General features: G+C 39.5%; 1 protein-coding gene across 1 annotated transcript in view; it reads left to right on the forward strand.

The window, feature by feature from the left end:
- LOC120397007 (sodium channel protein type 5 subunit alpha-like) overlaps positions 1 to 12,066 on the forward strand; it is a 325,327-nt gene that overhangs the window by 194,447 nt on the left and 118,814 nt on the right. The window contains exon 17 of the mRNA XM_039522350.1: positions 4,753 to 5,229. Coding sequence (XP_039378284.1) covers positions 4,753 to 5,229 — 477 coding nt within the window. The remainder of the gene's footprint in view (positions 1 to 4,752; positions 5,230 to 12,066) is intronic.

Genomic DNA, 12,066 nt, shown 5'->3' on the forward strand with positions numbered 1-12,066 from the left:
TCTGCTGGCTAACCTTGGGCAAGTGACTTCAACTCTTTGTTCCTCCATTTCTCCATCTGTAAAATGGGGTTAATTATATTGCCCTCTTTTGTGAAGTCCTTTGAGATCTACTGATGAAAAGCGCTATATAAGGGCTAGCTAGCAATTATTTGGATACATATTTAGGATCATATATATCTCAATTTTGGGTTCCTAGCTTGAGACGCTGCAAAGGGAGCTCATTTTCAGAGCGTGGTGCCCAACACTTTCTGAAAATCAGGCCTCTCTGCACAATGTAGCATAAGGTGAAATGATGAGAATAGGTAAATATGGAGTACTTATAAAGCAGTTCACTCTATTTAAACACTGAACAATACACTTCTGATGCAATCTCTTCATAAAAGAGAGGGAGAATGATATCTGAGGTTTATTTTTTGTGAAAAGCATGAACTGTAAATAGGTCTTTGTGCAAAATGTCAGCTGCATTTCGAAGTAAATGATATTGACTTGATAACCCATGATAAATAATACTAAAAATGAGACCTACTGTATGCAGCTGCAGGTGTGTTTGTATACATTTATGCAGCTATGGAAAAGACCCAGAAAAGCAGTAATGAATAGACTAACAGCAAACTGAGTTTATTTCAATTAATGACAGCAGTAGTCAATCAGTAATAAACCATGATCATCTGCAATTTGTCATGTTCCATGCCAAAAGGGAAGTTGGTACTGGACCTGATTCCTTAGTGTGTTCCTTGTGTAGTCATTTACACATACAAAGTGGGTGTGAAGGGCTACTAAAATCAGAATGTTTTACATCCACTGTGCACAGGTGCAAGTGGCTGAAAAATGTGTAATACAGCAGGAAATCAAGTCTCCAAGATTTAAAAAGCAGTAACTTGAGGAAGATTGATATTGATTCCACTTCATCCTTAGGATGCATCCAGCAGATCTTTGAGATTGTGCTGTTTAGAGATCCTCTTACCACAGTGATGGATAGCTCTGCCTTTAGCAACTGTGTCCTAGGACCTACATAATGACTTTCTTGGTAGCTTGCTTACCATTATATTTTCTGTTTCTATGTATATGTGTCCAGATCAGTGTACAGCTGATATACAATACATTTAATTGCTTGGTTTTTAATTACCTGATAGGCTACATCTCTTTGAATACCTCCAGCTGAGCACAAGAGACAGAGAACTCTACCATGTTAAATGTTGAGTATGACAAAGGAGAACCACACACACTATTTGTCTTGCATTCTGAACTGAACATGAGTTTACAGAATCCAAAAGCTGACTAGGTATCAAACAATTAGCTTTAATTTCACTTTAGTTTGTAGCTTGTTCAAACGTGTATTTTAGGTTTCAAGAAAGACAAATATAATTCTTAATGGACATGGGGCATCTGCATTAATGCCAAATGTATTCATTATAATCATTGTGATTACAGTGAGTACTTTGTGAATTAATAATTATAGGACACTTCAGATAAAGTATTACCAATGTAATTAAGGCCATGCTAGTTTGCAAAATTCCAGCCCATACATTTTGAGTAATTAAAAAGAGAAAGAGAAACTTCTAGCTATCTGAAAAGTTTTGTGCCAGCATAAACACATTTTTGTATTATTTAATGTATACTAATAAAAATCTCAATTAAAAGTTAATCGGAAAGGAGGAGCTGACTTGTTTTTCATACAGACCTAAACTGTGGCAGTGTACAAGAATAAACTTCCTTCACAAAAGTCCATTGCACTGGGAAAGGCATTGAAAACTGGCTATGCTGAAAACTCCATGTGAGTTCCAAGGCCCTAGCTGGGGTTGTCAGCCCTCCAGGATTGTCTTGGAGTCTCCAGGAATTAAAGATTAATCTTTAATTAAATATTATGTCATGTGATGAAATCGCCAGGGATTTGTCCAACCAGAGTTGGCAACCCTAACCCTAGCATATATATTTCATTCATTGGTTGGTTGTTTAGGTAGAAATCAAGGGGATACCAGACTGTTTCTTAACATTTTATTTTGGATAAATGTCTTTTAACTTTTAATTTAGTCACAGCAACTGTCACAGTAGCAGAGCTAGCTGCATCTCTGCCTGTTTTCTGAGTGCATCCACTTTAGGTGTTCAGCCTCTTGTCTTTACCTGTCTGGGATGGAATCATGTGATTCTTCCACTCTTAGGCTATGTCTACACTACATCATTTACAGCAATGCAGCTGCACCGATGCAATTGTACTGCTATAGTGCTGCTGGTGAAGATGCTCTAAGCCAACTGGAAAGAGCTCTCCCGTTGGCTTAAGGGGGTAGCTATGTTGGTGGGAGAAGCTCTCCTGCCTACATGGCATTGTCCACACTGGCACGTAGGTCTGTATAACTTACGTCACTCAGCGGTGTGGATTATTCACACTCCTGAGCAATATGTTATACCGAAGTAATTTGTAATGTAGACATAGCCTTAGGCCAATGATCCAAGAATGCTGCCCCATGCTGAACCAGCCACTTATCACCCTGCAGGTCAGGGCCGGTGCTACCATTTAGGCCAACTAGGCGGTTGCCTAGGGCGCCAAGATTTGGGGGTGCCAAAAAGCGGCACCCCCCAATTTTTTTAAAGCATTTCAGCGGCTGCTGCGCTGGAAGGGAGAGGGAGTCTGAGCCGCTGCCAGCAGCCCGGGGGTTCCCCTGGGTCAGCACGCTGCTGGCAGCCCGGTGGTTCCACCGCGCAGTTGCTGCTCCACTTCTCCTGCCTCCCAGGCTTGCGGTGCCAATCAGCTGTTTGGCGCCGCAAGCCTGGGAGGAGAATTAAAGCAGGGGCAGCGTGCTCGGGGAGGACACGGAGCAGAGGTGAGCTGGGGTGGGGAGGTGCTGCACAGTTCCCGGAGGGGGAGCTGCCGCTCTGGGGGCGCCTCAAGGCGGGGGTGGGGGAGTGGGGAGCTGCTACAGGGCTAGGGTGGGGGCGCAAGGTGGAAGTTGCGCCTAGGGTGCGAAACTTCCTTGCACCGGCCCTGCTGCAGGTACAACTGAGTTTTAGGCACCTACTTTTTTCCCCTTGGGGAACTTGCAGCCAACAGCCTCTTTAGAACAGAGTGGTGTTATTTAGCGATTGCAACAAAGCATTAGAGAAAAAAGGAGTTTAAAATCAAAAACAACTGACACACACATTTAATCTAATCTTACGCTTCACTATAAACCTAATTAGATAGAGCTGAAGTTACAGGAACAGAATAGAACAAAATATTCTCCTAGCCAGCCCAGGTCTTCCTGTGTGTGTGTGGGAGTTTGTCTGGCTCTCTCCCTGTTCAAATTGCTTTTCTCTGGTCAGCAGGAGCATCCATTAGGGCCTATCCAGGAGGATGTCCCATGACAGCTGCTCCACTGTTTGGCCAATTATTTCCATTCAGTCTCAATGGGTTTAAATCATGGGCCTAATGTCTGTATCTCTCCTGTGGCTGAGAATGTTGGAACTGTCTGATCCCCTTTATTAGTCTAACACGCCATCTTAGAAGTCAATTGCATTTTGGTTACAGACCAAAATAGGCATTTAATGCAGCCACTTATGGCCCTATATTGTCACAGTTACGTACCTATCATCAAAAGAAAGGACTTGTAAGTAATAGAAATTCTGATTCTCTGACTAGTTATTTTGAAGGTGACTCAAACTTTGAAAAGTTGCCCAACCTCTAGGCATCTCGAGCCTGATTTTCAGAGGTGCTGAGCAGGGCAGCTCCCAGTAATGGCAGCTACATTGTGAATGCTCAACATCTCTGAGATTCAGGCCTAAGGTGTTTCAGTCAGACACCCAAAACCACAAGCAGCCCAAATCAGAGGCCAATTTAGAAAGTGTTGAACTTGGTATCTTATGATGTTATGGATCTGTAGGGTTGTTAGTGTGGTGCTTAGCCTGTATCGATTGCATATCAAATGTTTCTCAAATGTTAAAGTTTTTATTACCATCTAATTTACACCATAGTCTATATTTTTAAATGTAGAGGTATAGCACATGATGAATGAAGTCTAGATTAGGTTCAGCCTTTTCCACCCTTAAAGTCCTAAGTGAAGAAGGAGCATCCCAAATGCATTATCAGTGTATATTTGCTTCTGCTACATGGCATCAGAAATCCTTAAAAGTAAAGGAAAGTGTATTTATTTCAGTCTAAAACTGTTAAAACCAATGCAGAGACTTGAAAGTGTTTCCAAATTTATTGCCATCACTAAGTGCCATGAACATTTATGTCACTGTATACACTGTGAAATATAAATAACAATGTAAAGCTGAATAGAAATCAAGGAAGCCCTGGAAGCTTTTTTCTTACAGTATTCTAAGATTACTGTACTGTAGCTAAGATTACAGCTAAGTAGCTTCTTACCAGAAACCATTTAGCCATACAATTAGTCTCCTTCTTAAAGCTGGAATACTAGTCTTGTTGTCAAGCATATTCTGTAGTAATACTGTATATTTTCAACTATGTCTCTATATGAAAATTATCCCTCTCTTCTGTTTTTGAGTTTTGTTTTCTGCTTTTAAACTTTTTGGAGGATCAGGACATGTTACTGTCTATACTGAACTTTTGTTCCTGAAAAATATTTTTTTTTTAAATCTATGGGATTCTGATTCTCTTCTTACATTGCATTGTAAATCAGGAGGAACTCCATGGATGTGAATGGAGTTTTGTTGGTGTAAGTGAGATCAGAATGAAACCCTATAGTTTCCAAGCCTAAGTGTTAAGTTTCAAAATGATAGTACCATTGATTTTCTTTTGACTCTAATTAATTTCAGGTGCTCAACCTGTTCCTTGCCTTGCTACTGAGTTCTTTTAGTGCTGACAACCTTTCAGCACCGGATGAAGATGGAGAGATGAACAATCTGCAGATCGCTTTTGCTCGGATCAACAGGGGGCTTCAGTATGTGAAAAACACAACATGGGATTTCTGTTGTAATTTACTTAGGCATCCGAAGACGACAGCTGAAAAGAAGGCAATGATTAAACTTGCTGCCCAGAACACAGGTGTCCTTCACAACTATGTGAATAGCCATACCACTGGAGAGATTGGTAAAGATGTGGAGAACCACAAAGAGAACCATGCTGATGATGGGACTGACAAAAATGGGCAGAAACTCCCAGTGATTAGTGACAGTGATGATTTTCTGACCAACCCTGACCTGTCCATCTGTGTTCCCATTGCTGTGGGGGAGTCTGATATTGAAGATCAAGAAGATGAGGAGGAGCAGAGCACATTCACAGAAATGGAACAGGTAGGGAGCCAAAATGTTTGTTTGATAGCATTGGTTACTGAGAAGATATCCATTTCCACGTCCAACTCTAGATCCATGGCTCATAATGCAAACATTTAAGACCAAATCCTGCCTTGGATATGTACTTGCCACTCTCATTAACTTCAGTAGAAGTTACGTGTGCATATCCAAGGGCGAAATTCAGCCTTTAACAAAGGGACATCTCCTATCATTGTATGCTTTCGCTATGTCTAATTGAATTATATTAACAAGAGTAACTAAATTCCCTCACACATCCAGCCCCAGTTCTCCTTTAGTTCAAATCACAGGAATGTTGGAGAGGGCCCTTAGGTTCTCTGACAATTTAAAATGAAAGTTTCCATACATCAGGAGGGGAAGGTGGCTTGATTTGGTTTATGTAGCAGAACTTCAGCCCCAAGTAGTTCTGTTTAAAGGGGATGAGCCATGCAAATGCTGATGTGACCATGTGTAGAAGCACATAGTGGCTGATTTAGGAAGCACGTTTTCGAGAGAGGCAAAAAACGAGTTAGTAACATGCCTTAGTTTGACACTGTAAATGTATTTATTCTACAGAGCTCTCAATAGAGCTGGTTGGAAAATTCTGAATGTTTTGAAATTTTGATGAAAAACAGAAAAATCATTCACAACAAATCTTCTCTCTCCCCTTTTTGAACTGCTCTACCTCTCCATTTTATGGTTCAGAGTTAATCAGGTTGCAACCAAAGCCATTAGCTCTGATCCAGCACCCATTGATGTAAATGGAAACCCATGGACTTCAGTGGGCCCTTTGCATCAAGCTGAAGTTCTTTTGGGTCTCAGAGATGTAAAGAAGAATGTTCAAACACCAGCACTATTCTTAGAGATGTGTTATGTGAAGAAAGTATAACCAAATAACCAAGTAAAGAGTCACAAATAGATAAATGTTAACCTCTAATGCTTCACTATGGGAAAGCTTATTACATGCTGTCACCAGCCAGTATTGCTGTATTGATTGATGAGCTGATAGAAGATGGAGAACTAGAACTCTAAATGTTATCAAGCCATGTCATCCAAATAGACATCAGGATAATGAAATATGCAGTCAGAAAATATTTGGAATTACCTTTAAAGGGTTGTTTTTCTTTTACCTTATTTAAGAGTCGTGTATTAAAATCTTCGGTTTCAGTGAAGGTGGCATGGAAAGTAAAGTAAATTAAATCTAAACCTGAGTGTGACTATTTGCTGTTTTGGCTTTGTGCATTTTGGCTGTATTCTTAACAGCAGGTGCATTGTTTAAGCTCTCATAGGTCCTGTCAGTTGCTCCCTAGTTATAGCTAAAAGAAGGCAAGTAAGCATACGTAAAACAAATATGTGATAGTTGCTAAATAGAATGATTGCTACTGACAATGTTTGTGTTCTCTTTGAAATCTCTTTCCCCTCCTCCATAATAGTTGAATACAGGCAGAGTACCTTATAAGGTAAACCCTAAATACTGTGGCTTAGAGTATGGTGGCTTTGCTATTATTGTTTAATCTGATATTACTGATTGCCTGAAATTCATATTATTTTTCTGGAGATAGAATCTATTTCTAGCTGAGATTTGAAAAAAAAAGTTTCTTGTCTTCGTACATCAGTTCAAGACAGTGGGGTTGTGGTGCATCGTTAAACACTCTTGTTTGCTCATCAGATGAACAAAAAAGCGTATGTTCATTGACCCTTCACCTAGAAATATATCTAGTACTATATGCCATGCTTTTCAAGCTAATAAACGATAGTGGGTACAGTCACAACTTAAAATGTAGTCTCTTCTCATTGGAGCTTGCTGAAGTTTCACAACAGGATCTGAGGAAAAAGTACAAAAAAACTGATTTCTAGATTAGCAAGACTGCACTGCATTTTTACACATTCATGTAGCTGTTGGCCTCTCTCTCATAGGTAAGTATTAGCTCATTTCATGTTATTGTAACAAGAAAATGTACAATCAGAATTTTACTATACGTATTAGAGCTGGTTGGAAAATGGAATTTCCATCCTGCAGGAAATTTTGATAGAAAGTTGTTTACATCCCAAATTGGGATGAAAAGTCAGAGTTTTTGCAGAATGGAAATTCTAAAAAATTTCTAATGAGAAACATCAAAATGTCCTTATTGAACCCTTAAGGAAAAAATGTATCATAAAAATGTGAATGATAATGATGAATCAGTTAATAACATCTTACTACATGCCCCAAAAGCCAGAATATCGCAATCGAGGAAGAAGGCCATTATGGGTTGTTTTTTTTTTAAAAGTGACTTGCCTTAGAGGAGAACTTACGGCAGCTGTAATATATATTGGTAATGTGTGTGTGTGTGTGTGTATATTGTGATAAACTCAGAACAGACAGTTGCAAGGGGCGGGTAGGAGTCAGTCCCAGAGGGTTAAAAGGCCCTCCTCCTTATCAACTGAGAGACAACTACAGGTCAATCAGGTTCAGCTGAGAAAGGGTTACCAAGGTAGCAAATTAGAATCAGCTGAGGGGGAGCTACCTGAAGGTAATTAGGACCAGGTGATTCCAACTTGGGGCTGCCTGAGACCTTTTTAAACCCCTTCCTGGGAGGGAGGAAGGAAGGAAGGATGGGGGGGGGGAGCAGAGAGAGAGAAGGAGCCTGGCTGCCAGGAGTGTTGGAGCAGCAAGCCTCCCCAGGAGGAGCGGCAGTACACTCTCCCACAAGGCAGGAAAAAATTACTTTAAATAAGGCTGGTGGGAAGACAGGGAACAGACTTCCCCTGAGTCCTAAGGGGGACTGCAATTACCCAAGCCTGTCTCCCCAGGGCTAAAAACAGCAGAGGCTGGGGAGACTGAGACTGTACTTTGCCACAATATATATACACACACCCACACCAATGGTATTGGTACATTACGAGATAGAAATGGTAGAATTATCAGTAATAATGCAGAAAAGGCAGAAATGTTCAATAAATATTTCTGTTCTGTATTTGGGGAAAAATAGATGGTATAGTCCCGTCACATGGCAATGATAACATTCTATGTATTCCAATAGTATCTCTAGAGAACATTAAACAGAAACTACTAACGTTAAACATTTTTAAATCAGTATATCCCGATAGTTTGCATCCAAGAATTTTAAAAGAGCTGACTGAGGAGCTCACTGTACCATTAATGTTAATTTTCAGTTAGTTTTGAAGACTGAGGAAGTTCCAGAAGACTGGAAGAAAGCCAATGTACTGATTTTTTTAAAGGGTAACTGAAATGACCTTGGTAACTATAGGCCTGTCAGCCTGACATTGATCCTGAGAAAGATAATGAAGCAGCTGATATGGGACCTGATTAATAAAGAATTAAAGGAGGGTAATATAATTAATGCTAATCAACATGGGTTTATGGAAAATAGATCCTGTCTGTCATAGGTTTATTCCCAACTTTGAACTTTAGCGTCTAAAAGATGGGGACCTGCATGGATCCTTCTAAACTTAAATCCTAGTTTAGATCTGGTAACGCTGCCACCAGCCAGAGATTAGTGTCTGGCACACTTTCTGTTCCCCCAAAACTTTCCCTGGGGAACACAGATCCAAACTCCTTGGATCTTAACACAGGGGAAACTTAACCATTCCCCCCCCCTCCTTTCCCCTCCCTGGGTTGCCTTGAGAGACTCCACACTGATTCAAACTCCTTGAATCTAAAACAAAGAGGGATTCACCTCCCCACCTCCTTTCTTTCCCCCACCTGTCCCTGGTGAGTCAAACTAATCCCCTGGGGTCTCAAACAAGGGAAAAATCAAACAGGTTTTTAAAAAGAAAAGCTTTTAATGAAAGGAAGAAAAGTAAAAACTATCTCTGTAAAATCAGGATGGAAATGTTTACAGGGTATACAGCTTATAAAAATTAGAGGGACTCCACCCCCCCTCTTCTAGTATAAGCACAAATAACAGCAAACAAAAATAAAATATTTCTCCAGCAAAACACACATTTGCAAATACAGAAATCAATCAAAAAGACTAATCCGCCTTTTCTAATACTCACTATATTGAATAGAAGAGAATATTTCAGGAAGCTTGGAGAGCCTGGATGTATGTCTGGCCTCTCTTAATCCCAAGAGAGAACACCCCCAAAACAAAGAACACAAACAAAGACTTCCCTCCACAGAGATTTGAAATTATCTTGTCCCCTGATTGGTCCTCTGGTCAGGTGTTAGCCAGGTCCACTGAGCCTGTTAACCCTTTACAAGTAAAAGAGACCTTAACCCTTAACTATCTGTTTATGACACTGTCAAACTAACTTGATATCTCTTTTTTATGAGATTACAAGTTTGGTTGATAAAGATAAAAGTATTGCCGTAATATACTTAGACTTCTGTAAACTAGAACAATATAAATTAAACATGGCACACATTAAATGGGTGTAAATTGGCTAACTGATAGATTTCAATATAATTGAAAAGGGGGAATTGTTATTAAGTGGGTGTGTTTCTATTGGGGGTCCCTCAATAATTGGTTCTTGGCCCTGTGCTATTTAATATTTTTATCAGTGTGCTTGAAGATAACTTAAATAATTACTGATAAAGTTTACAGATGACATACAAATTGGTGGAGTCATTGATACAGAGCAGGGATTCAACATAACTCATCGATTCATAAGCTGGGTGCAAGCAAACTATGAGTTCTAATATGGCTAAATGTATACACGTAGGAACAAAGAGTGTAGGCCATACTTACACAGTGGGGGACTCTATCCTGGGAAGTAATGACCCTGAAAAAGATTTGGGGGTTGTGGTGGATAATCTGCTGAACGCGAGCTCCCAGTGTGATACTGTGGCCAAAAAAAGTAATGTGATTAAATAAACAGGAGAATCTTAAATAGGAATAGAGAGGTTATACAGGAGTGATAGACTCAAGGAGTTCAGTCTATTTACCTTAACAAAGATAAGGTTAAAGGTGACTTTGTTAGACTACAAGTATCTACCCAGGGAACAAATATATAATAATGGGCTCTTCAATCTAGCAGAGAAAGGTACAACACAATCCAATGGCTGGAAGTTGAAGCTAAACAAATTCAGACTGGAAAAAAAATTTTTAACAGTGAGGGTAATTAACCATTGGAACAATTTATCAGGAATTGTGGTGGATTCTGTATCATTGACAATTTTTAAATGAAGATTGGATGTTTTTCTAAAAGATCTGCTCTAGGAATAGAGGGGAAAGTCTCTGGCCTGTGTTATACAGGAAGTCAGACTAGATTATTACAGTGGGCTCTTCTGGCCTTGGAATCTATTAATCCATGACACATTTTGTTTTGATAATGTTAAAATGTTTCATGTCAAAGTATTATAATATTATATATAATATATTATATTATATATGTATATAATAACAATAATATAATATAAAAGTCTAAGCAAAACAAGAAAGTCAAAATAATCTATTTTGAAATACTCTATTTTGATTTTAACCTGTTTCAGATTTTTTTCAAACAAAAATTTCAATGAAATTGGCACATTGCTGGAAAACATTTTGATTTTGACAAAATGACCTTTTCCAATGGAAAACTGTTCCTTTTATATTTTGTTGACCACTCTAATACTTATATTCTGTAATGGTATACCAAGTGTTTCTATAATTCCTCAATGACCTGATGTTGTTCAGAGGTTTTCATAGATTCATAGTATACAGATAGGTTGACAATTTTGCTACCTGAAGTGTAATTAAAATTATTTTTCAAGACTAGTGTCCATGTTAAAATAAATGGGACTGGAAAAAGTTGGGAAAGAAATTAGTTAACTTTCTCTACAATAGATACACTGCTTTGAGTCATGATAGAATAGGTAACTCTCTTCTCCTTTGTAATGTCTAGTACCATAAAAGAAAAGAGCTCAACAGTAGAACTGTAGAAAACAATCTGTGTTTATCTGGTAATCTTTCCATTTGATTTTGCTAATTTGGGGTAAAATTCTCATGAGTCCAGAGATCCACCATGAAGCCTAGGCACTGCGTAAGCCCTAAATTTCACTATTGGTCAAGGGTAAAATTCTGGCATTTCCTGCCTATGAACATAATTTTTTACTGGAAAAAATCAAACTCTACCTTAAGACAATATGCAAAAATATTCACATCTTTCCTGTAATCCAATTTTTTTTTTAAGTTTTATAGAGAAATTGTGCAAGTTTGTGGAGAAATGAGCTTTTGATGATGATTTGGCAGGTTTTTTTATTAGGGTTGGAAGAGACCTCAGGAGGTCATCTAGTCCAGTCCAGTGCTAAAAGCAGGACCAACACCAACTAAATCATCCCAGCCTTTGTCAAGCCAGGCCTAAAAGACCTCTAAGATTGGAGATTCTATGACCTCCCTAGTAACCCATTCCAGTGCTTCACCACCCTCCTAGTAAAATAGTTTTTCCTAAAATCCAACCTAGACCTCCCCCATTGCAACTTGAGACCATTGCTCCTTGTTCTGTCATCAGCCACCACCAAGACGACCCTAGTGCCATCTTCTTTGGAACCTCCCCTTCAAGTAGTTGCAGGCTGCTATCAAATCCCACCAGCCCCGCTCTTCTCTTCTGCAGACTAAATAAGCCCAGTTCCCTCAGCCTCTCCTCATAAGTCATGTGCCCCAGCCCCCTAATAATTTTCATTGCTCTCCACTGAACTCTCTCCAATTTATCCACATCCTTTCTGTAGTGAGGGCCCAAAACTGGATGCAGTACTCCAGATGTGGCCTCACCAGTGCCAAATAGAGGAGAATAATCACTTCCCTCAATCTGCTGGCAACACTCCTACTAATGCAGCCCAATATGCCATTAGCCTTCTTGGAAACAAGGGCACACTGTTGACTCATATCCATCTTCTTGTCCACTGTAATCCCCAGG

The sequence above is a fragment of the Mauremys reevesii genome, linkage group 2 (assembly GCF_016161935.1).
Source record: "Mauremys reevesii isolate NIE-2019 linkage group 2, ASM1616193v1, whole genome shotgun sequence".
Taxonomy (NCBI): Eukaryota; Metazoa; Chordata; order Testudines; family Geoemydidae; genus Mauremys; species Mauremys reevesii.